Consider the following 25,152-nt stretch of genomic DNA (forward strand, 5'->3'; position numbering starts at 1 on the left):
CAAGAGGAATCGGAAAACTTTATTCACCATAACAATGTGCTGAGACTTATGCTCAGCATCCTGGAGTGTGTCAAATACTAGCCTAGTGTCTGCTGACTAATGTGTGAAATCTGGGCAAAGAGATGGATCTCCCCTTACAGTGCTTTTCCTGAGTCTGCATGAGAACCCCCCCTTGAGCAGATGCTGCAGCTGAGCTTCAGCCTGGTCCCAGTACTGGCTCTTCCAGGTGCCATCGAACCAAACAGCAATGAGGGGCAACAATCAGAGGGGCCTGGGGGCTGCACAGGGAGGGGTGGTACTGAGGAAGACACAGGACTCACTACCACCAGGTTCAGGTCCAGCACTGGCTTAAACATAACCTTGCTCTTGGCCCTTCCCTCATTCTTTCCCCAAGCTTTCTGTGTACTACGTGAATGGCTCTCAAGTCCCCCGTGGCCTTGGCGGGTGGAGAGGGGCAGGGAGCTATTTGGTAATAGCCTGAAGAGCTGACCCTGCACAGTCTCCTCAGGTCTTGGAATGGCTATTGGCACCTCACCTGTAGAAGCCCCTGGGGAGACTGTTACAGTCTTCTCCCCAGTTCCCATGGCAGGTTCAGCTCCTGAAACTGAAAACACTGCTGGAGAAAGAAAAAGTCCACTTCCAGTCTCCCACCTGGCTATTCCCCACCTAGACCTGGACTCTGGACTGCCCCTAATTAGGGTGAGGTTTCAGGGCCTGCAGTGTGATAAGGGGCCAAGGAACTATAAAACTTAGTATTTAGCAATGCCATTTTAAAGAGGAAAAGTCAGGCCTCTTACCCCCTCCTTTCTGTAGAGAATGGGAAGAGAAGAATGCAGGAGCTTCCTGGCTTGCAAGGGCAACTGGGTCATCTAGTCATAGTTCAGCTAATTCCTAGAATTCTCTGAAAAGGTGCCTGGGACCATTTGCCACACAGAGCAAAGAAGATAGAATTTATCTAAAAACCTTAGAAAACAATGTTTATGTATCTTAATCAAGAATTCGTATACTGGGACTCACCCTAAAGTCATGAGAGTAATATATACCTCAAGACAAAGAGATCTTAAACCTCTTTATACCAGCACGCAGTTACTAGGACCTCAGCCCCTAAGGTGCCTGGGCCAGGATCCTACTAGGAGGAGAAGGAGCAGATGGTGGTGTTTCAGGTCCCAAAAAAGGCTGTGTGACCTTGGACAAGTCACTTGTCTTCTCTGAGCCTCTGTTGCCTCTGAAAAAGTGCAGTGATAATCCGGATTTTGCAGGATGACCATGAAGTTGAAATGAGATCGTGGTGACAGGCCCAGTAGAATGGAGGGCACACAGTGACGGCTTCCTTTCCCTGGGGCAATGCTGGGCCAGCTGGTCGGCCAAAGGCAGCCTCCAGTAGCAACGGAGGAGATGCCCCCGTGCTCAGGCCGCTTCCTGAGCCTGAGGAAAAGGCCAGCCCAGCTCCAGGGCCTGGTTAGAAGTGGACCTGAGCAGAGGAGAGCAGGGGGAAGGCCAGGAGGGGGTGCGGGCTGAGACCCACACCCAGCCCTTGCTGGTCTGCTGCTAGGAAAGCAGGCTGGTGCTCCCTGTCCTGCAGGGAGGCCAGCCCCAGAGCAGCCGAGGGACTGTCGGGTGAGGACACCAGCTTCCCCCTGGGGAGGTGCTCTGGTCCAAGGGCCTGCTGAGGGGCAGGCTGAGCTGAGGAACGGGTCAGGAGGGCTTTGAGATTGGAGGAATGCCTAACTAGGCTGGAGCCAGAGGGCGAGACAGATTGGGCAGGGCTGGGGGACAGCTGGGCAGGAGGTGCAGTGATAGTAGTAGCGTCAAGGGACAGCGAGGACAGAGGGGAGAGGAGGCCAGAAGAACCACAAGGCTGAGGATCTGGAGAGAGCTGCTGGGCCGAGGGAGAGGAGACTGGGGTCTGGAACAGGCCCGGGTGCTCCTGGCATCCATGTTGTCTATGAGGCGAGGGGTCCAGGGGTGGCTTGGCCTGACCCCAGCAGCCGGGGGGCAAAGAAGCCAAGCAGGAGGCACAGTCCATCAGGCACTGGTGCTCATGCATGCTCAGGGTCCGACTCCACCAGTCCAGCTCAGCCTTCAGGCCGTGGATCTCCTTCCACAGAGCACGGTTGCGTTTCTCCAGTGACTCGTGCTGCTAGAGGGAGAAGGAGATGGGCAGGGGAGGGGGTGTCAGCCAGCACTAGGGGCTCCGCATGAGCTCTATCCAATCACCAACCCTTCAGGATCCTCAACTTAGGGAAAATATACCACTGCCACGTGCAGGCCCAAGCTCCGCGTCCTTGGCTCCTCTCCAGCCAGCCCTCCACAGCCACTGATGAGTCTCCTCAATCTACCTCTACCGGGGCTCAGATGCACCTTCTCCGCATTCTCAATTTGATCTCTGCTCACCTGGGAGTCCCTAACTGGGGCACCCCCCAAAACACTCCGTTTTCTTGGCCCAGAGGAACCATTGGGCAACTGTGTCATTAACCAAACATTAGAGCCGTTTAGAGACTCCCACAACTCCTTGTGCGTGGTGACCCCGACTCACACACCCAGCTTTAGCTCTCAATCTCTCCAGTCCTCCCACTTCCTGTTTCTCAGATGGGCTCTGCTTCCTCACACTTCCTGTCTCCTCTGCCCAGAAGTTCTTCCAGCAGCTCCCTTCCCTGGGCTAATCTTGACATGGACTTCTCATGGCCATGGAGATGTCCTGCTATCCTGGCCAGCACGCACCCAGAGGCCCAGGTCCTGCATTGCTGGTTGGCAGCATGGCGAGTTCTGGTCGGCATCCGAGTCAGCATGTGTTAGGTTCTGTCCTGCTGGGCTCTAAGAACCCACAGGGACAAACACCAAACACCAACATGCGATTCTAAACAACCATTTCTGATTACCAAGTGGTGGAAAATGCAGAAAGAACTCTCTTTCTGCAGCTCAGGAGGCTGAATGCCTTCCTTGGTCCCTTCCCCCACCCCACCCCTTGTGGGCACTTTTTAAAAGAAGAAGCTGCAAGGATGTTTTACATAAAAATGTTGCTTAAGCCAGTGTTTTTCAACCACAGGTCTACTACTGGTCTGCCAGAAATTTTGTGCTGGTCCATGAAAGAGTTAGCCACCCTGATGTTATATGAAGATTACAGACTCAATGATCTTAATCAAAGCCACTTATGCTCGCCTGACCTGTGGTTGGAGCAGTGGATGGAGCAGTGGATGGAGCAATGGATGGAGCACTGCGATCGCAGTTCGAAGCCCTGGGTTTGCGGCCCTGCCGGGTCAAGGCTCATACAGGAGGCAACTACGAGTTGATGCTTCCTGCTCCTCCCCCCACTTTCTCTCTGTCTTCCTTCTCTCTAAAATGAATAAATTAAATTTAAAGAAATTTTTTCACTTATGCTAAGGGTGATTTGTGCCTTAGTGGTCCCTGAAATAATTCTATTTTCACTGGTCCTCAAGTGTAAAAAGGTTGAAAACTGCTGGCTTAGGCCACAGATCCAAGGTTTTAATAGAAGTCAAAGCCGGCAACAGCCCCATCCCAAGCTGGTCTCTACATGTGGAATGACATTATTTAAATGTCCTTAGGTCACCTGTCACCTAAATTCTCCAAAAGCTTCAATTTACTTCCAGAAATTGAGTCATTCAATCATTCATTCATTCATCCATTCATTTGCCACCTTTAGGCTGCTCACACATCACCTACTCAGGGAGGGCGTTCCTTGTTGTTTCCATCACCCCTCCCGCCCCACTGCCTTCTCTCCTCCCTGCTTTAATTTTTCCCCATAGCACTACCCCATCTGACATCCTAGACACCTCACGGACCATTGATTTGTCTTCCCGGCTCCACCATAAAAAATATTAGCCCTGGGGAAGGTGGGCTGGGCTTTTGTCTGCTGTTCACAGCTGTACCGCCAGTGCCAGTGTGTATGACGCCGCCTGCCACACAGGGGATGCTCCGTAAGCGTTCCAGGAAAGGATGCAGGCGTGTGTGCCACCCGCACCAGTCCTCTCTCGCTCTCCGTCCGCAGGGTGCTGTGCTCTCAGGCCTGTGCCAGTGCAATTCCGTTCGCCAGCGACACCTTCTCTCACTTTCATATGTTTGGAAAACTCCTATGCATCCCTGAAGACCAGCTCAGACTTCATCTCTATGTCACCTCAATGCTACTGCTTATCGTTGCCCCCACCCCCCCACCTCTAGAGCACTTTATTCTGACTGTATTATTCGCTCCGCAGGGGATTACTGAGTCCCTGCCATTTGTCAGGCAGTGTTTCAGGTGACAGAAACAGCAGGGAAAGGACTAGTTAGTTAGTTCCCTGCCCTCATGCTGCTTACAGCCTGAGGGAGACAAGCAATGAGCGTCTAAGGAGGTCACCCCTGACACGAAAAGGAAACCAGAGTGACAAGGAGAGATCTCTTTAGATCAAATGGTTTAGAAAGGCCCTTCTGAGGAGCTACTATTTAAACCAAACAACAGGAAAGAAGTGAGGGTGGAGCTGGACTGCTGTCTGAGGGTAGAGGAGACGGCAAGGTGGAGAAAGCCCCCCACAGCCTGAAGAGGGGGTGGGATGTTAGGGGAGGAGGGCAGCCAGGTGGGGGGTGCGGAGAGTGTAGGGCCTTCGGGAGCAAAGGGCTGTGAGTTTTACCCACCACTAGAAGGGCTAAAGTGTATTCAGCCCTCCCAAGAGCTAGGTCCTGAGCCTAGTTTGTTTGTTTGTTTGGGGGGGGGGGGTTGTTTTTGTTTGTTTTTTTGGTGACAGAGACAGAGAGAGACACAGACACAGACAGATAGACAGGAAGGGAGAGAGATGAGAAGCATCAATTCTTCGTCACGGCACCTTAGTTGTTCATTGATTGCTTTCTCATATGTGCCTTGATCAGGGGGACCACAGCAGATGGAGTGACCCCTTGCTCAAGCCAGTGACCTTGGGTTTTTTTTAATGTAATTTTTACAGAGACAGAGAGTGAGTCAGAGAGAGGGATAGACAGGGACAGACAGACAGAAATGGAGAGAGATGAGAAGCATCAATCATTAGTTTTTCATTGCGCCTTGTAACACCTTAGTTGTTCATTGATTGCTTTCTCATACGTGCCTTGACCGCAGGCCTTCAGCAGACCGAGTAACCCCTTGTTGGACCTAGTGACCTTGGGTTCAAGCTGGTGAGCTTTTGCTCAAAACAGATGAGCCCGCGCTCAAGCTGGCGACCTCGGGGTCTCAAACCTGGGTCCTCTGCATCCCAGTCCGACGCTCTATTCACTGCGCCACCACCTGGTCAGGCAGACCTCGGGGTTTTGAACCTGGGTCCTCTGCGTCCCAGTCTGACACTCTATCCACTGCGCAGGCTTTGTTATTATTTTTTAATTTAATTTAGATAAAGTCAGAGAGACAGGAACATCGAGCTATTCCTGTACATGCGCTGACTGGGGATCGAACCGCCAACCTCTGTACTTCGGGATGTTGCTCCAACCCACCGACTGAGCTATCCAGTCAGGTCTTTTTGTTGTTTTATTGATTTGAGAGAGAGAGAGAAAGACAGAAACATCAATCCGCTTCTGCATGTGCCCTGACCAGGATCAAACTCTTTGGACATGGAGACAGTATTTCAACCAACTGAGGTATCCAGCCAGGGCTTGAGCCCAGCTCTTAATTATTCCCCTAGGAAGTAACTAATGGTGTCCTTCCTCTCTGCACAGAGAAAGAAGGGAATCTCTAAGGGTTGGTGAGCATCCAAGATCAAATTACCACCCAAGTTTAAGAGGCCGGTGCAGGTGCAGGGCAGCCCTCCTGCCCACTGGCCTCCTTTGCCTCCTTTGCCTCCACAAGGGTCCTGCCAAGGGGCAGGCATTCTTGTTTCTGTTTCTGGATGGGGACAGTGAAGCTCAGCAAAGGAAGCGACTTGCAGCAAACGAGTACCACAGCTGGGACTCTCAAGCCCACCAACCTTAACCCTGAACCAGTTTCTCATAGTGTGGTCTTGGCCACCTATACCAGAACCCTGACAGGCAACGTGATCAGTCACAGTGCAGATCCTGGCTTCCGGAGGTGGGACCTGGTGGGAGTAGGGTAGGGTGGAAGGTGGAAGGTGATCAGGGTTCTCTTTTAAGAATACCTCAGTAGCCTGACCTGGGGTGGCGCAGTGGATAAAGCGTTGACCTGGAAATGCTGAGGTCGCCAGTTCGAAACCCTGGGCTTGCCTGGTCAAGGAACATATGGGAGTTGATGCTTCCAGCTCCTCCCCCTTCTCTCTCTCTGTCTCTTCTCTCTCTCTCTCTCTCTCCCTCTCTCTCCCCCCTCTAAAAATGAATAAATAAAATGGAAAAAAAATCTTAAAAAAAAAAAGAATACCTCAGTGGCCTGACCAGGCAGTGGCACAGTGGATAAAGCGTCAGACTGGGATGCGGAAGACCCAGGTTCGAGATCCTGAGGTCACCAGCTTGAGCGCAAGCTCATCTGGTTTGAGCAAAGCTCACTAGCTTGGACCCAAGGTCGCTGGCTTGAGCAAGAGATCACTTGGTCTGCTGAAGGTCCACGGTCAAGGCACATATGAGAAAGCAATCAATGAACAACTAAGGTGTCGCAACAAGAAACTGATGATTGATGCTTCTCATCTCTCTCCATTCCTGTCTGTCTGTCCCTTTCTATCCCTCTCTCTGACTCTCTCTCTGTCCCTGTAAAAAAAAAAAAAAAAAAAAAAAAGAAGCAATCAATGAACAACTAAGGTGCTGCAACAAAGAATAGATGCTTCTCATCTCTCTCCCTTCCTGTCTGTCCCTATCTGTCCCTCTCTCTGACTTTAATAAAGTAAAAATACCTCAGTGGCCCTGGGCAGTTGGTTCAGTGCATAGAGTGTTAGCTGATGCATGGACGTCCCGGGTTCGATCCCCATTCAGGGCACACATGAGAAGCGACCATCTGTTTCTCTTCCTCTCCCTCTCCCCGTTTCCCCCCTCTTCCCCTCTCAAAGCCAGTGGCTCAATTGATTAGAACATCGGCCTCAGACAGGGGTTGCTTGGTGGATCCCAGTCAGGGCGCATGCAGGAGACTATCTCCCCTCCTCTCACTTAATAAAAAAATAAATTTTAGCCTGACCTGTGGTGGCGCAGTGGGTAAAGTGTCAACCTGGAAATGTTGAGGTCGCCGGTTCGAAACCCTGGGCTTGCCTGGTCAAGGCACATATGGGAGTTGATGCTTCCAGCTCCTCCCCCCTTCTCTCTATCTCTCCTCTCTCTCTCTCTCTCTCTCTCCTTCTCCTCTCTAAAATGAATAAATAAAAAATTAAAAATAAATAAATAAATTTTAAAAAGAGTGCCTCAGCTGGTTGCTGTGCTGGGCTCTCCCAGTTTGCCTCCACTTCCTGTCTCCTCCCCCTAGGCAGGGCGCCTAGAGGGCAGGGCCAGCTGTGCACGCACCTTTTGTCCCTGGAGCCAAGTGTGTATCTAGAACACAGATTACACTACACACCCTGGAATTTCCAAGTCTCAGGGGCAGAGCCCTTCCCTCCTCCCAAATTTGGCACTAGGGAACACACAGCAATGTAGGGGCCCCTGTAAAAGGCAGCCGGCAAAGAGGCAACCTGGCCAGGTAAGTGCAGGTAGGGTCGGAGGGGTGGAATCCCCCACCTGGTGCAGGGCGTCCGCCTTGTCCGTGTGCTTCTGCCGGCTGCGCTGTGCAGATGCCCGGTTCTTCTGTTTCTTCTTCAACTGCCTATGACACTCCTCAGGGTCCTACAGGGCACAAGCATAGGGTTCGGGTTCTTGCAAGGGCTTGTGCTCTCCGTCCTGGCCTTCTGTAAAGCCGTGCCATTCCCAAGTCAAGTCCCCATAGGTCCCCTTCCTCTTGAAGCCACCTCTGGCTCCCGTGGAGTCCACACACCCCATGGCAGGCATGGCATGCCTTGCTGGAATGCCAGCCTCACTCAGTGTCCTGCTCATGTCTCACATTTGGGGAAGAAGCTGGGAGGCTGGGATTTAAACCCAGAGAGACCTGATTCACACCGACACTCTTTATCAGCTACGTCGCTCTGGGCAAGTCGCTCACTTCTCTGACCCCAGCGGCCTTATCCACTCAGTGGAGGCATCATAGTGTCTTCCTTACAGGCCGCAAAGCAGGCAGCCCGGGGCCAGCCCAGAGCGAGGGGTTAACCAAGATCAGTTTCCGCAGTCAAAGGGGCTGATTTCCTTAGCTTGAGCTCCATGGTGAGGGCGGGCCAGGGCGTGACTCGGTTCCATAGGCCTGTGCTCAAGTCAGGCCCAAAGGTGATATTAACCTACTCAACAAATATTTATTGAGCACTTACTGTGGGGCAGGCCCTGAGCTAGGGGGACAAGGCAGTGAACAAAACAGGCAAAAATCCTTGTCTGCAAGTTGCTCGCATTTTGGCGGGGCGGCAACCTAGAACGAATGCGTGAAGTCTGTTCTGACGAGAGTGAACACAAAGGTTGACAGCTGTGACCCTTCCCTGTCCCCAGACCCTAGACTAGGGGGTCCATGAAACTTAGATGAAATATTTAACCCAAATGCCCAGTTTTGGAAAGTCAAGCAAGAAGGAATGTTAGAGGTGCGGCAGCCCAGCCTCCCCTCCCATTGGCCTTTCTGGGAGGCGTGTTCTGAGTGTGGAGAGTTCAGGAGAGACCCTGGCCCCCTGGCTGAGGATGCTATGGTCCTAGGTCCATGGCTCCTGCAGGCCCACTCGGGGTGCTGGCATGGGACAAGAGACTGGAACTTGGGGGAAAGGCCTGCAGTGAGAGAAGGGGTGGCCCTGGGTCCTGGGGGAGGGGCAGAGCCTTGAAGGGAACCAGGCCAATGAATTTGCGGAAGGAAGAGAGGTTACCCTAAGGGTAGTGAGGGGCGAACAAGTGGGTTAGGAGAGAGCAGAATTCAGAGGCCAAGTTCTAAACTGGAGGCTGGTTCTGCAATATGAGAGCTGACAAGCCCCCATTCCAATCCCTGAGGACACTGAAGCCCAGGGCAGGGGGATGTGAAGCCCACGGTCACACAGCCCATGTACACAGAGCTGGGATGAGGAGCTCTGGCCATATTCTCCCCACCAGACACTGGGGACCCTCGGACACACGTCCTTTCTCTTCCCCTCGCCCTGGTTCCCTGTACTCACCATCCTGGTTTGCAGCCCTTCGTCTCCACAGAGGTGCATGGCCTGGGCAGTGGGAAAGGCTCCCACGTGGTTCAGGGTGTCCCTCAGCTGCGGTGACCTCCCAGTGCCCTTTGGGGACCCAAGGAAGTGTTGGCTCTTTAAATCCTCAGTGACCACTCCGCCCCCAGCAAGTCAAGTTTCAGTTTCTTCTAAAGCCACCGGCTGCTCAGAATCCCTGGCTCGGGTTGGCTCACGTGGTTGGAATTTCCTAATACGAACTGGCCTTCCGGTTGGGCCCCTTCTCTGGCAGAAGGACAGTGGAGGGTGGCCAGCGGAAGGGAGGGCAAAGCCCAGGTGTGGGGTGGGAGGGCAGGCTGCCAGGGACAGAGTTAAGAGACAACAAAGAGGAACCAAAGGTCATAGGGGAGGCTGGACAGTCTCTGGGCTCTGGAATCAGAGGAGCCGAGGTTCCCAGCCCACTCTGGAGTGCTGGAGCTGTGCAGCTTTGAGAAGGTGATTCACCCTCTCTGAGCCTTAGTTTCCTCAACCGTAAAGGGTGTTGGGGGATGGTGTAGGAACCACACAGGATAACACAACCACCCCAAACCCTCTGAGACCAATGTGGAGGCAAAAATAATCAATGACCCTTAAAGAGGAGAAGAGATGGTTAAATTACGGTGCTCTCATTCAACAGACCACGCAGCAGTGGAGAGTGACGTCTAGCAGTCAGGAGCACAGCTTCGAGTACATAGCTTCACCTTTCTATGCTGCTGTTTCCAAATCTATAAAGTGGGGATAAAGATACTTTTGTGCAGATTGAAAGGAGTTGAGTCAGGTAAGGCACCTGACACCCTGTCTGTGCAGCATAACGGCTCAACAGATATTCACAACTAGGATGTAGTGTGACCTGCAGAGCTGCTCCTATATGCCCGTCAGTCCATACCATCCAATTGTGTAACAGTAACAAGGGGCAGCAAGGTCTGAACGTCATGGCTTTGAGATTTAATAATAAGGATATGTAAATATGTAATAAGAGTATAAAACTATGCATGGGAATGAGGAACACAATGCAGAGGGATGGGCTGAGAGGGTCACAGGAACTTCAGTTGTGTTTGTGGGTTTGGATGCTTAAACTGTGGGAACACAGTTCTGTGTGATAATGTTACCAACACTTTAGGGCAGGGGTCCCCAAACTTTTTACACAGGGGGCCAGTTCACTGTGCCTCAGACCGTTGGAGGGCCGGACTATAAAAAAACTATGAACAAATCCCTATGCACACTACACATATCTTATTTTAAAGTAAAAAAACAAAATGGGAACGAATACAATATTTAAAATAGAGAACAAGTAAATTTAAATCAACAAACTGACCAGTATTTCAATGGGAACTATGCTCCTCTCACTGACCACCAATGAAAGAGGTGCCCCTTCCGGGTGTGTGGCGGGGGGGGCCGGATAAATGGCCTCAGGGGGCCGCATGTGGCCCGCGGGCCATAGTTTGGGGACCCCTGCTTTAGGGTATATCCGAAATGTTCCATAATAAAAAATTCTGTTAAAGACCGAGCAAACCCTGGAGCCCCAGGCAAACCTGCATGGTTGTTGTATCTTTTTGTTTGTTTGTTTGTTTTTTGTATTTTTCTGAAGCTGGAAACGGGGAGATACAGTCAGAAAGACTCCCACATGCACCCGACCGGGATCCACCCAACACGCCCACCAGGGGCCACGCTCTGCCCACCAGGGGGCGATGCTCTGCCCCTCCGGGGTGTCGCTCTGCCGCGACCAGAGCCACTCTAGCGCCTGGGGCAGAGGCCAAGGAGCCATCCCCAGCGCCCAGGCCATCTTTGCTCCAATGGAACCTTGGCTGCAGGAGGGGAAGAGAGAGACAGAGAAGAAGGAGGGGGGGGGTGGAGAAGCAAATGGGCGCTTCTCCTATGTGTCCTGGCCAGGAATCGAACCTGGGTCCCCCGCACGCCAGGCCAACACTCTACCACTGAGCCAACTGGCCAGGGCCATTTGTTGTATCTTGAGACCATGCTTGGAAGGGACATTTGTTTGAGGGATGGAAGAGTCAGTACCCTCTGTCCAAGAATTGCATGTGCAATGTATTCTTGTGGTCTGGTGACTAGAGCATCTAGGGGTTGTGCCTGAGTCCTGAGGGCTCAAGTCTGATGGTGTGGGATCAAAAGAATGGCAAATGCTGTGAGTTGGATCTTCTGGTGAGTGTCCTGGGGTACTGTGCTGAGGAGTTCGCAGCTGCCTCTGATCTTTTTTTTTTCTTTTTCTGAAGTTGGAAACAAGGAGGCAGTCAGACAGACTCCCGCATGCGCCCGACCGGGATCCACCCGGCATGCCCACCAGGGGGTGATGCTCTGCCAATCTGGGGCGTTGCTCTGTTGTGACCAGAGCCATTCTAGCGCCTGAAGCAGAGGCCATGGAGCCATCCTCAGCGCCTGGGCCAACTTTGCTCCAGTGGAGCCTTGGCTGCAGGAGGGGAAGAGAGAGACAGAGAGGAAGGAGAGGGGGAGGGGTGGAGAAGCAGATGGGCGCTTCTCCTGTGTGCCCTAGCCGGGAATCGAACCCGGGACTCCTGCATGCCAGGCTGACGCTCTACCACTGAGCCAACCAGCCAGGGCAGATCTTTTTTAAAAGGAGTCCTGCAATTGATTAGCAATGTCTGCCAGGCAATGACTAATTAGTGATGTCTGTCATGAGCAAAGCAGTGAGAGTAATAGTTCCTTGCTCAGCCTAGAGTGGGGCATGAAACCAGTTTGGGCTTTAAAGCTAGTTAGAAGAACTGACTCTGACACATGGTACTCTACTCACCAGGTCTATCACCTTGCATCTTGGTGTTCTCATATATTTCCGGGCCTGACAAATCATACCTACTTTACAAAGTTGTTCTGAAGATGGAAAAAAGTAAATGAGAAGAAAGCTCTTTGTATATTGTAGAGTACTATGCAGCTGGAATTTATTCCCATTCTGAGATGTGTGGGAATGCAAGATTAATGCAGGCTCGTAATTTAAAAGGCCTGGGTGGTTGGGACTGGACATTGTAGCTGGGCCTGGCACTCCTTGCTTGTGAGGGACCTGGGACAGAGGCTGAAGCAGAGCACCCCATGCAGTGACACTGCCCTGATTTTTCTGAATTATTTTCGTTTCCCAGAAACCTGCAGGGCTGGGCATCTTGCCTGAGACAAGCACCTAAGGGGCTCATTAAGCCAGGCCACAGAAGGGCCCAGGGAGCCACGTGCATGATGTAACCAAGAAAACACATTGGGGGGAGGGGGAGCTAGGGCCTGAGTGTCTCCATCCCAATCCCCAGACCCAGCCCTGAACCCCAGTCTTTCCCCTCTCCAGACCTCAGCTGTGGGTGGGAAATAGTAAGGCCCCCCCTCTCTCCCAGGGGGCTATGGCCCTGAACAGAAACCGAAGAAAGCAGTGTTTATGGCTTGATGTCCCTGAGGAGTGGCAGGAGGGTGGGACATAGAATGGGTAATGTTTAACCATGCATGGCTGTGCAAGGCTTCCGACGAAGATGGGCCCCTTCCCAGGCCGGCAGAGCAGGCTTCAGGGTCATCCAGTCCAATCTCTCATTAGAAGGTGAGGAGCCTGAGCAGGCGGTGGCACGGTGGATAGAGTGTTGGACTGGGATGTGGAGGACCCAGGTTCAAGACCCCGAGGTCGCCAGCTTGAGCGCAGGCTCATCTGGTTTGAGCAAAGCTCACCAGCTTGGACCCAAGGTTGCTGGCTTGAGCAAGGAGTTACTTGGTCTGCTGTAGCCCCTCAGTCAAGGCATATATGAGAAATCAATCAATGTACAACTAAGGAGCTGCAACGAAGAACTGATGCTTCTCATCTCTCTCCCTTCCTGTCTGTCCCTTTCTCTGACTCTCTCTGTCTCTGCCACAAAGGAAAAAAAAAAGGTGAGGAGAGGCAAAGTCGTTTGGTGAGACAGGGCAGAGCTAGAGGGAGGCACACCTTTCTTCCCCAAGCCCTTGGTCCTTCCTCTTTGAACCAGGCATATGGAAAGGCCTGGTTCAAAGGCTGCTGCTCCAAAACAGCTCCAGAGTGAGCTCCTGGGCAGCAGGAGTACTTACTACCTGTCAGTGCTGAAGTATCCCCAATGCCTCAAACACTGCCTCCACATAATAGGTGCTCAATTAATGATACACCAACAAAAGTCCAGCAGGCAGCTTGCCATCCTAGAACCCTGAAAGCTTCCTAGATGAGTAATGAGGCTTCTGCCTTCCATTCCCACAGGGCTTGCCCTAGGCTCCGGGAGACTCTAACTAACCTCCTCATAAGGCCTGGTGGAGGCCTGGAGTGTCACAGGAGAATACAGAGCAAAGTAGAGGATTTGGGGAATGTGGGTGGGGGATTCCCTAGTTTCAAACTGAGGAAACTGAGGCACAGGGAGAGACAGTCACATGGCTGCTTTGGGAGAAGTTAGGATGCATTGATGCATCGTCCCTTCCTGGAGTTGGAGAGACTCTGGGGGTCCCCAGTGCCCAGGAATGAGGACCCTTTTTCTAGACCCCCACCACCATGTGCCCCCCTCACTTTAGGCCTGGTCTCTTCAGGGCATCTTGAAGGAGCTTCAGACGATGGACAGCAGAGTGAGGGGCCAGCCAGCTGCCGATGGGGCTGATGCTCACTGGCTACTGACTTCCCACTTGTGACTGCGGATGGGCCTCCCGGGACTAAGCCTCAGCTGGACAAGTTCACAACCCAGTGGGGCGCGGGGCTCCCGAAGGCGCACCTCCTGTTGGGGAGATCAGAGAAGGCTTTTCAGCGAGGTGGGCTGGCTTGATCCCAGGCCTGGAACCTGATCTTGGGCAAGTCACTTAACTAACACTTTGTTCCTCATCTGTAAAATGGGGATAATAAAAGGATTTGATAAAGTAATGTATATAAAGGGCTTTGAACAGTGCCTGGCACATGGTATGTCACATAAACATCTGTTTAACTTTTAACAAGGGCACTCAATAAATACCTGATAAACCTTTTGTTCACATAATAGGCTTGTATTTTATTCATAAAAAAGGTGGAGTGCAAAAACAGGGATGCGACCTTTTTTCTAATGAAATACCTGTATAATGAAAATAAATAGCTATGTCCATGTGTAAGAAGTAACACTTAATATTTGATGTTAATTGCTAAAAATTTCTCAAGCTTACAAAGGTGTCTCAATAAGAAATGGGAAATTAGGGGTTCTCTGGATTCTTACTTTTACAAATGATCTAACTCAAGTTTTTTTTGGGTTTTTTTTATAGGGACAGAGAGAGTCAGAGAGGGATAGACAGGGACAGACAGACAGGAATGAAGAGAGATGAGAAGCATCAATCATCAGTTTTTTGTTGCGAGACCTTAGTTGTTCATTGTATGCTTTCTCATATGTCCCTTGACTGCAGGCCTTCAGCAGACCAAGTAACCCCTTGCTCAGGCCAGCGACCTTGGGTGCAAGCTGGTGAGCTTTGCTCAACCCAGATGAGCCCGCCCTCAAGCTGGCGACCTCGGGGTCTCGAGCCTGGGTACTCTGCATCCCAGTCCGACGCTCTATCCACTGCGCCACCGCCTGGTCAGGCTGATCTAACTCAAGTTTAAGTCACTGACAGGTCTAGTGTTCCAGTTTCAAGCATGGCGGGATCTTGATGCCCAAACAATGTCATTAGAGGTCAGTGTCTGGCCCTACCTGCCCTGCTCTGGACTGACCATATCCTCAGGTAGGGATAAGAAGTGGTCATAAGATAGCTACTAGAAACACCAGCTTAGCTGCCCTGGGATGGAGATGCATCTCTCTACCCCTTACTAATGTCCCAATAGTTCCAACAAAGGGCCCAGGCCTGGCTCTCCTTCGTCTGACTTGAGTCACGTGGCTAATTCCTTACAGGGATCACTGTGGCCAGGAGATAAGTAAGAGGTAAGATAGGCAAGGCCGGGTCCTGGGCGCTTCCTGGAGCCTGGAGGATAGACAGGGTCAGCCCCATCTTAACCGAAGGGACTAGGGGTTAGGGAGGGGCAACTCCCAGAGTATACCAGGGTGCTGCTGGCGGGAGAAGAGGGAACAGATGCTGGCTGACACCACCACCTGGCTCAGAGCCAGACAGGAGTACACCGCTGCTCAGAGGTACCTCCCTCGGCTGAGTCACACCTCCAGATGGGACGAACTCAATGCCCCGTATGTCTCTGTCACCAAGACCAGCACTCTCTCTCTCCATTGCTTCACGGGGACTTGTGAGTGGGAACGCCAAGTCTGGGATGATGCCAGGTGAGCTGAATGCTGGGCAGGGGCTGGGGGCAATGACATTGTGGGGACTCCACAGGGAGGCAAGGACTGACTTCAGCAAGTATCTTGTTAAAGCTGGAACCTGCAAACAGCCAGGCCTCCCAGGACCTGGGTGACTTCACGGGGGCTCTATGACACCATCACCGCCCGCCCAGTCCTTAGCAAGAATGTGGACACTTTCTCACCCCTAGTCCCGCCAGGGCCCCTGCCGCCTCCAAAGCTTTGCGCTTCTGCTTCTCTGTTCCTTTTACATACACATCTTTCCAGGAAGCTGACTCAGATTTTAGGTAGTGGGCGGGAAGTATAAATAATAAACAGCTGAGTGCCAGAGTCCTCGAGCCTCCAGAGCTTTGTAGGATATGGCACTGGTGACCACAGCGCTGGATTTTCCCAGGTGGGCTTGGGTTGAAATCCCTCCTTTGCCACTTCTAGTTATGTGACCTTGAACAAAACCCTTGGCTTCTCTGGGCCTCGGTTTCCTTGTCTGTAAAATGGAGATAATACCCTTACTTTGCCAGAGCTGTCATGACAACTAAAACCACACATGGAATGTAGTTGCCAGAGAGGCCCTTTTGTCCAGTGTCCCTGGCTGGGCCTCCTTTGTGATGTCACAGTCCCGCTGTCCACTACAAATGGCAGAGACCGAGGCTGGGAACCCTGCTGAGAGCCTGAACACTGGAGAGAAAAACTGTCATCGTGCTCTCTGAGGGAGCCTCTCTACTCCCCAAGCAGCTCTCGCCTCCTCTTCTGTGCCAGTTCCCCCGACAGCTCTCGGAGGCAGAAAGGCCTCATTCAGAGGCTGGTGTGGGGAAGTGGTCAGCCAGGGTCACGAAGGGCCTGGGAGGCGGGGGTGGGGATGAAGCCCAACCCAGCATGGCCAGGGACTCCAGAGCAACAGACCCAAGTGTGCCCGCCTTGCCCATCCAACCAAAGGCCCATAGCAGTGGCGCCGAGGGCACAGAATTCTAGAGATCGTCGGAGACTCAGCAAAAGGCGCAGACTTGACCATGTACAAGGAGATAGCAGAGCCTAGCAGACCAGGTGCTCATCGATCCAGCTAAGGTCTCCCAGCCCTGGAGTGGAAAAAACAGGGACACAAGGCCCGCAGAAGGGCAAGGACATTCGTACCTGAGGCTGAAACCTGCCATGATTCAGCACAGGGAGGATTGCTGACTTACTTACACTGAAGCACCAGTGAAGACAGGGCCTCCCACGAGTGGGTGCCTGCAGCAGGGAGGGGCCCCGTCCAGAAGAAAGGCTAGGCAGGGGTCCCAGAAGAACTAGGTTCACCAGCAGTTCCTGCGCACCCAGGCCGGAGGCCTCAGGCAGGCTTGTGCCCTATTTGGAGCCCAGCTTCCCCCTCTGAAAAATGAAGGAATGTGTCAACAACTGTCAGAGCTGCTCCTGCGGCAGCCAGACTGAGGCCTTGTGGGAGATGGATGCCTCTGGATCCGAGGGGTCTGTGCCCTTGGAGAGAACAGGGGGGCTTTCCACTGAACACAGGCTGAACGCTGAGCTGAGGGTGAGGAGGCCTGGAGTCTTTTCCTGGCACTGCCGCTTCCCTGCCTTCCATGCCAGACCTCAGCTGCCCCTCTGGGAAGCCGCGGGGAGGGGCTGCCTGGGAGAGGCCCTTCTCGATCTGGGCCTGGCCTGGGAGTTGGCATCTGCGTGATCTCGGAGGAGAGGGTGGCACCAGATCTGCCTTCTGGGGGCCCAGAAGCCTGGTGTTTAAGAACAAGGCTGGCTAGACTGCTGCTTTCCCACTGAGGAAGTAGCCAGAATGCAGTTAATGGACTTCTGTTTGTCTTTTACTCTACAGACATTTACCAGGCAGCTACTATGTGGCCCGCCCTGTTCTAGGTGCTGGGAGACATCGGTTTAAAAAATAAAAATCTGCCCTGACCAGGTAGCTCAGTTGGTGAGAGCATTCTCCCAATACACCAAGGCTGCAGGTCGGATCCCCATCCAGAACACGAGCAGGAATCAACCAATAAATGCACAGGTAAGTGGAACAACAAATCAATGTTTCTCTTCCTCTCTCCCTTCCTCTCCCTCTAAAACCAATAAATAAAAATTTAAAAAGTGATCCAGTGCGCACTTTGGCAGCACATATACTAAAAAAAGATCCAATATCACTTGCCCTGTGGTGGCGCAGAGAATAAAGCATCAACCTAGCCCCAGGCGTGCCTGATCAAGGCACATACTAGAAGCAACTACAAACTGATGCTTCCCACTTCGCTCCCCCCTCTCTCCTCTCTCTAAAAATCAATAAATAAAATCTTTAAAAAGATCCAATATCAGAAGTAGAGGGTGGGGTGAGAAATGGAGGAAAATGGACAAAAGATGGAAACTTCCAGGTACAGGGATGTATGTGCCACATGGTGACCAGCTAACCCTGCTGTGGGTGCACAGGAAAGTTGTTCAGAGAATAGATCTTTGTTTTTGGTATTTTTCCGAAGTTAGAAGCGGGGAGGCAGTCAGACAGACTCCTGCATGTGCCTGACTGGGATCCACCCGGCATGCTCACCAGGGGGCGATGCTCTGCCCATCTGGGGTGTTGCTCCATTGCAGCCGGAACCATTCTAGCGCCTGAGGCAGAGGCCATGGAGCCGTCCTCAGTGCCCAGGCCAACTATGCTCCAATGGAGTCTTGGCTGCAGGAGGGGAAGAAAGAGACAGAGAGGAAGGAGAGGGGGAAGGGTAGAGAAGCAGATGGGCGCTTCTCTTGTGTGCCCTGTCCAAGAATCAAACCCAGGACTTCCACACACCAGGCCAATGCTCTACCACTGAGCCAACCGGTCAGGGCCAAGAGAGTAGATCTTAAAAGTTCTGTCACGTCTGACCCATGGTGGCACAGTGAATAAAGCGTGGACCTGGAACGCTGAGGTCGCCAGTTCAAAACCCTGGGCTTGCCCGTTCAAGGCACATATGGGAGTTGATGCTTCCTGCTCCTGCCCCCTTTCTCTCTCAGTCTCTTCTCTCTAAAATGAATAAATAAAATCTTTAAAAAAAAAAAGAGTTCTGTCACGAGGAGAAAATTTTTTTCCCTTTCTTTTTATTGCATTTATATGAGAAGATGGATGTTAGCTGAATTTTGTGGTAATTATTTTACAATATATGTAAATCAAACCATCATGCTGCACATCTTAAACTCATACAATGATGTATATCAATTATTTTTCAATAAAATAAACAAACAAAAGATCCAAACCCCTGTCCTTGTGGAGCTTACCCTCTAGTGCAGGTGGAAATATGGGGAATAGTTGTAATAAATCACAGGAATTAGCCAGACCTGTGGTTGAGCCACCGACCTGGAATGCTGAGGTCACTGGTTCGGAACCCCAGGCTTGCCTGGTCAGGTCATATATGGGAGTTGATGCTTCCTGCTTCTATCCCCTTCTCTCTCTCTCTCTCTCTCCTTTCTAAAAAATGAATAAAGACTTTAAAAAAATACTTAAAACAATCAAAGGAATTACATAGGCTGGTAGGGGCTTCAGTGTCAGGAGGAATATCAAGCAAAATAAAGGGTTTGGGGAAGTGGGTGGGGGAAGCCATTTCGACTTTAAATAGGACGGTCAGGCTGGGTCTCATTGGGATATTTTAGTATCTGTGCTGCCGAAGCGAGCATACCACACTGAGACATTTAAACAATAAATTTTGAGACACTAAACATTTGAGCAAAGCACTGAAGAGGGGCAGGTGACAGGGACTTATGGCGTAGGCAGTGGAAATGCGCTGGCGGGTTGGAGGGTTGGTAGGGGGGTGGAAGGAGCAGGTGATGGGGCAGAGTGCTGAGGGGTCATGCGTGCAGGGCCTCACAGGGCGCTGGCGATCTCGGGCTCTGACTCTGAGACACAGGGAGCACCCAGTGGACGGGGATTTGAGACAGGAGGAACAAGAGCTGAGCACCTGTTACCCTCTGGCCTGACCAGACAATGGCACAATGGATAAATCATTGGTCTGGGACACTGAGGTCCCAGGTTCAAAACCCTGAGTCACCGCTTGAGCGCAGCCTCACCAGCTTGAGAGCAGGGTCACTGGCTTGAGGGTAGGATCACAGACATGACCCCAAGGTCGCTGGCCTGAACCCAAAGGTGTCTGGGTTGAAGCCCAAGGTCGCTGGCTTGAACAAGGGGTCACTGGCTTGGCTGGAGCCCCCTGGTCAAGGCACATATGAGAAAGCAATCAATGAACAACTAAGAATGAAGAACTGATGCTTCTTGTCTCTCTCCTTTCCTGTCTGTCTGTCCCTCTCTGTCAGTCTCTCTCTCTCGCTTAAAAAAAAAGTCCCTCTGCCTTGGAGAAGGGGAACAGGGCAACTGGTTGCAAGGCCGCTGCAGCCATCTGGATGAGTGGAGCTCCTGGCTCATCTGTCAGGTGGGGTAACAGGGCTCCTGGCTCTCAGGTTGCTGAGGGAAAGCTCAGTAATCACTCGCTGTCCCATCCCCTGGCCAGGCCCCATGGAGACAAAGTACAGCACAGTCTTGCTCTTGATGCCGCAGGCACGGGGAGGTGAATGTGGACACAGCTGTTGGAAGAGCCCAGATGTTCGGGTCCTTCCCCACTTCTCGGGTTCTGGAAAGGCCTAAGAATCCAGCTCATTCTGTCATCCAGAAGTTGGAGAGGACACCTCCTTTGCCTCCCACATCAGGCAGCTGGGCTGAGACACATAAGGAAGATGCTCGAACGCTCCGACTTGCCATTTGTGTCATTCAGCTGTGGCTTGCTCACTGTACACACTGACTGGGGGGCAGGGGACAGGGCCACCCTTGGATTCTTTTTTTTTTTTTTTTTCATTTTTCTGAAGCTGGAAACAGGGAGAGAGAGTCAGACAGACTCCCGGATCCACCCGGCACGCCCACCAGGGGCGATGCTCTGCCCATCCTGGGCGTCGCCATGTTGCGACCAGAGCCACTCTAGCGCCTGGGGCAGAGGCCACAGAGCCATTCCCAGCGCCCGGGCCATCTTTACTCCAAGGGAGCCTTGGCTGCGGGAGGGGAAGAGAGAGACAGAGAGGAAAGCGCGGCGGAGGGGTGGAGAAGCAAATGGGCGCTTCTCCTGTGTGCCCTGGCCGGGAATCGAACCCGGGTCCTCCGCACGCTAGGCCGACGCTCTACCGCTGAGCCAACCGGCCAGGGCTTCCACCCTTGGATTCTTAAGGGCTGGGACTACTAGAGCAGGCCAGGGCAAAACCGAGGTCTATAGGCAGTTGCCATTTCAGTGATTAGGCTGCACATTCAAACTTCCAGTTCTTTGTTTACTAGTAAGTAGGACAAATTCTACACTTGGGTATGCTGCCACCACGTGCTGGTTGGTGCTTTTGTCATGAGCATGTGGTCCAAAAAAATGAAATGTGCATCATAGATGTGTTTCACCAGAGGAAAAAATAGGATTTCTCTTATCAAAACTGTAACTGAAAAAAACAAAAAACAAAAAAACAAAACTGTAACTGTATTTTAAACCTCATATGTACATTACAGTTTAAAATAATCAAATAGAAAATTCATCCTGAACAAGCTTAAAAGTAAATATTTATATACACAAATAAATAAATAAAATACTTAAGTATACTTCTTGCTAATGCTTAATGATTAGCAATTACAAATCAAGCAGGGTCTTTTGCCCTGGCTTCCTGTTGTTGGTCCAGGATAAAAAGTTTTATTTTTCTTTTATAATTAAAAGGTGATACATGAAGTCCTTGGCTGGATCAAAAAGCCTTTATATCTTAAATTTAAATTTACAGTGCTAACTTTTCCTCCCCTAGCATTAGGTAAACACATCTCAAGGCATGGAGAACTCTCAAGTGACAATCCATGTAGAAACTCTCCATTCAAAGCAGTTTTCACAGCTGTCAGAATTTTGACATTTAATTATTATTTTTTTGGCATCCCGGGGTGGGCACGATGGGATTTGGGTATTTTAATTTCATGATTCTTTCTTGTTAATATATTCACAGTTACATATTACTACAGATCTACAGCTCTTCTTTCCCTGTTTCCTTCCAAAGGTATGCCCTAAAAATTTTATTTCCTTAAGAGCACCCTTTCCTCTGTTCCATGAGGCAAATGAAAATACTGCCTGTTGGCCCTGGCCAGTCGGCTCAGTCGGTTAGAGTGCTGTCTTGAAATGCCAAGGTTGTGGGTTTGATCACCCGTCAGGGCATATCCAAGAAACAACCAATGAATGAACTGAGTGGAACAACAACAATGAATGCTTCCAGTTCTGTCTCTCTCTCCCCCTTCCTCTATCAACCAAAAAATATATATGTGTGTGTGTGTGTGTGTGTGTGTGTACTGCTTTTCACTAAGCTCCAACACTTGTCTTTAAAAGCCCCCCACCCTTCCACCCTGAATTTTCAGATATAGACAAATTATTATTCAAAAGTGAAAGAGTTACTTCCTGGTCTCCTACTGTTTCACAGAGCATCCAGGTTTTTGCAGTTCACAGTCACTGTAATCCCACTACTTGGCCGCTGGGAAGTCATAACAGCTTGGACAGGACAGGGCTTGAAGCCTGACATTTAAACAAGGATTTCAATGCTAATGGCAATAGTAAAGTAATGGAATCCAGGAGTGCTTAAGATAATAAGTTTCCCTTAAACCTACTCCAGAGGTTAACAGTTGAATTGCAGTGATTTTCAAATTTTTGTGACTATGACTCTTAGTGAGATGTACACACATCCATACAAACATCTGATATAAATACTACACACCTTTACTTCATGGGCAAAGATAGCAATGCTTTCTGCTCTGTTCACTCTATTTAATTTTTGCTAGTGCTACGAGGATGAGCCATTTGAATCTTACTGAAATCTTTGTAATTGACACGGTCAAATATGGCGATTTCATATGGTTTTACTCAGTCTGCTGAAGGACCGCAGTCATGGCACTTATGATAAAGCAATCAATGAACAACTACGGTGTCGCAACGAAAAACTGATGATGGATGCTTCTCATCTCTCTCCGTTCCTGTCTGTCTGTCCCTATCTATCCCTCTATCTGACTCTCTGTCCCAGCAATAAAAATAAATTAAATAAATAAATAAAAATAAATAAATAAAAAATTAAAAAAAAAAAAGAATGAAAACTTCTCGGCCCTGGGCCCTGGCCGGTTGACTCAGCGGTAGAGCGTCGGCCTGGCGTGCGGGGGACCCGGGTTCGATTCCCGGCCAGGACACATAGGAGAAGCGCCCATTTGCTTCTCCACCCCCTCCCCCTCCTTCCTCTCTGTCTCTCTCTTCCCCTCCCGCAGCCAAGGCTCCCTTGGAGTAAAGATGGCCCGGGCGCTGGGGATGGCTCCTTGGCCTCTGCCCCAGGCGCTAGAGTGGCTCTGGTCATGGCAGAGCGATGCCCCGGAGGGGCAGAGCATCGCCCCTGGTGGGCGTGCCGGGTGGATCCCGGTCGGGCGCATGTGGGAGTCTGTCTGACTGTCTCTCCCTGTTTCCAGCTTCAGAAAAAAAGAAGAAGAAAAAAGAAAAAAAGAAAACTTCTCAGCCCTGGCCGGTTGGCTCAGTGGTAGAGCGTCGGCCTGGCGTGCAGGAGTCCCGGGTTCGATTCCCAGCCAGGGCACACAGGAGAAGCGCCCATCTGCTTCTACATCCCTCCCCCTCTCCTTCCTCTCTGTCTCTCTCTTCCCCTCCCACCGAGGCTCCACTGGAGCAAAGATGACCCGGGGGTGGCTGGGGATGGCTCCTTGGCTGGGGATGGCTCCTCGGCCTCTGCCCCAGGCGCTAGAGTGGCTCTGGTCGCAACAGAGCGATGCCCCAGAGGGGCAGGGCATCACCCCCTGGTGGGCGTGCCGGGTGGATCCCGGTGGGGTGCATGCGGGAGTCTGTCTGACTGTCTCTCCCCGTTTCCGGCTTCAGAAAAATGCAGAAAAGAGGGAAAAAAAAACAAGGAGAAAAAAAAAACTTCTCCCAAGACTGATGAGGAAGAAAGATTGTGTCTCTGATGACCATGGAGTCCACAGCCCTGCCATGCTTGCCCCCAGATCCCTCCAGGAATTTTATATCAGGATCACTATCCAAATAATTAAAGCTCCAGTATTTTCACCGCTCAAATCAGATCGCCAAGATTTTGAATTTGGATTTATGATTGATTGATAATAACCAAGTGGCTAAGAAAAAAATGTTTTTGAAATGTGTCTTTGTTTGTTGGATTTGATACAGTTTAATCTATTTAATGAGGTGTTGGATTTTCATTGGTCATGTGATTTTATGGCAAATATTCTAGGAGGCGTAAATCTTTATGTCTGATCAAAATGCAATTAACTAAAATCATTCAAGAATTTTCCATTTACATAGACATCCCCAAATGACTTTCAAGGTGTTGTTTTACTATAAAACCAATCTTCTTTCTCATTTAGTTAGGAAAAGTTTCTCCTCTTTCACCCAAAGATTTAATACTTTCTCATTATCCCAACATTTGATTATAGATCTTTCCAGTATTTGCATGGATGCCTACATTTTTAACTTCCTCACTTGTATATATCTTTGGGTACACATGTGTGTGCACGCACAAACACATATCTTAATCTTCATATTTAAAATTCTTTACATTTGCATTTTTTTTCACTTAAATTCGAGTAACCAATTTTGTTCATTAATTTTCTTGGGCAGTACATTTGCATCTATATTTTCAAGCATACATTTTGAGCATTTCACTGGAAAGTGTAAAGATAAATTTTATCCATACTTCATTAGATCAAGAAACATTTTTTTCACATCAGTTAATATGCTGATAGTTTTTAAAATACCTGCCTGCCTGACCTGTGGTGGCGCAGTGGATAAAGCATCGACTTGGAAATGCTGAGGTCGCCGGTTCAAAACCCTGGGCTTGCCTGGTCAAGGCACATATGGGAGTTGATGCTTCCAGCTCCTCCCCCCTTCTCTCTCTCTGTCTCTCCCTCTCCTCTCTAAAATGAATTAAAAAAAAAAAAATTAAAAAAAATAAAATACCTGCCTTTCTTACTGGTATTAATGTAAAGTGAAGTTAATTTAATACTAGTCTGGAAGCAGATATAGAGAGAGATTTTGCAGATGTCGTTTGAAATGTTAACCTTTCTCTGTAAGGCTCTGACAATGATAATAGTATTTTCAGTACTGCATTGTTTCCTTTATTTTATAAACAATTTTTTAAAAAGTTTTTACCTTATATGATATTTGGAGATATTTCTTCAAAAAACTGATTGTATAAAAAAGAAGTATTAAACTATGTTTAATCCTTGCTAAAATAAATAAAAGCAACCTCTGAAATAAATTTTAAAAAATTCTTTGTGCGGGTCTGATCCCTGCCCTCTAAACAACAGGAACCTACCTGGTAATTGAAACTGTCCAACGACGCCATCGCACAATTCCAAAAGGCCCCTAGGGGGCACTTTCGCTCTCCAAGGAGAACTCCACGCCCACCCTCTACGATTCCAGGTGCCAGGGAAAAGGGGAGGCCCTGTAACTGGCAGGTTCAGGATGACGCCGAGGCCCATGAGGATGAACTGGACCACGTTTCCGGGGATCAGGGCCTTACACATGCCCCAGGATGAGCTCGTCAACAATCTTGGGGCTCTCGGTTCTGACTCCTGAGTCAGAACTCTTCATCTCAATGCAGCCAGGACAAAAACCAGGAACTTAAGGTTTCAGTTCCCGGGCAAGCCTGAGGTCCTAGGGAGGAAGGGACAGCTGTGCCTTCATCCCTCAAGCCCCCGGAATGCGAAGGGTTAAAGCAGGTGGACGCGCAGAAGCCCCCACCACCGCGGGAGGAGTAGCGGTACCTCGGAATCTCGCGGTCACGTGGGAGGGAGGGAG

The 25,152-nt window shown here is 50.5% G+C and overlaps 1 protein-coding gene across 3 annotated transcripts; it reads right to left on the reverse strand.

The window, feature by feature from the left end:
- On the reverse strand, positions 1–25,120 carry BATF2 (basic leucine zipper ATF-like transcription factor 2). Of its 3 annotated transcripts, none has more exons than XM_066251973.1 (4): positions 24,668–25,120; positions 9,090–9,197; positions 7,597–7,701; positions 1–2,137 (listed from the first exon to the last, which is right to left on the reverse strand). In XM_066251973.1, the coding sequence occupies exons 1-4, from the start codon at positions 24,695–24,697 to the stop codon at positions 1,460–1,462; spliced, it is 921 nt and encodes a 306-aa protein (XP_066108070.1). In that variant the 5' UTR covers positions 24,698–25,120; the 3' UTR covers positions 1–1,459. The 3 variants fall into 3 exon arrangements, with proteins under 3 accessions (XP_066108070.1, XP_066108071.1, XP_066108072.1); XM_066251974.1 differs by lacking the exon at positions 24,668–25,120 and adding an exon at positions 13,630–13,747 and having other exon boundaries at positions 1–2,140; XM_066251975.1 differs by lacking the exon at positions 9,090–9,197 and having other exon boundaries at positions 1–2,140; positions 24,668–25,118.
- Between the last annotated feature and the right edge of the window lie 32 nt (positions 25,121–25,152).

The sequence above is a fragment of the Saccopteryx bilineata genome, chromosome 1 (assembly GCF_036850765.1).
Source record: "Saccopteryx bilineata isolate mSacBil1 chromosome 1, mSacBil1_pri_phased_curated, whole genome shotgun sequence".
Classification (NCBI taxonomy): Eukaryota; Metazoa; Chordata; class Mammalia; order Chiroptera; family Emballonuridae; genus Saccopteryx; species Saccopteryx bilineata.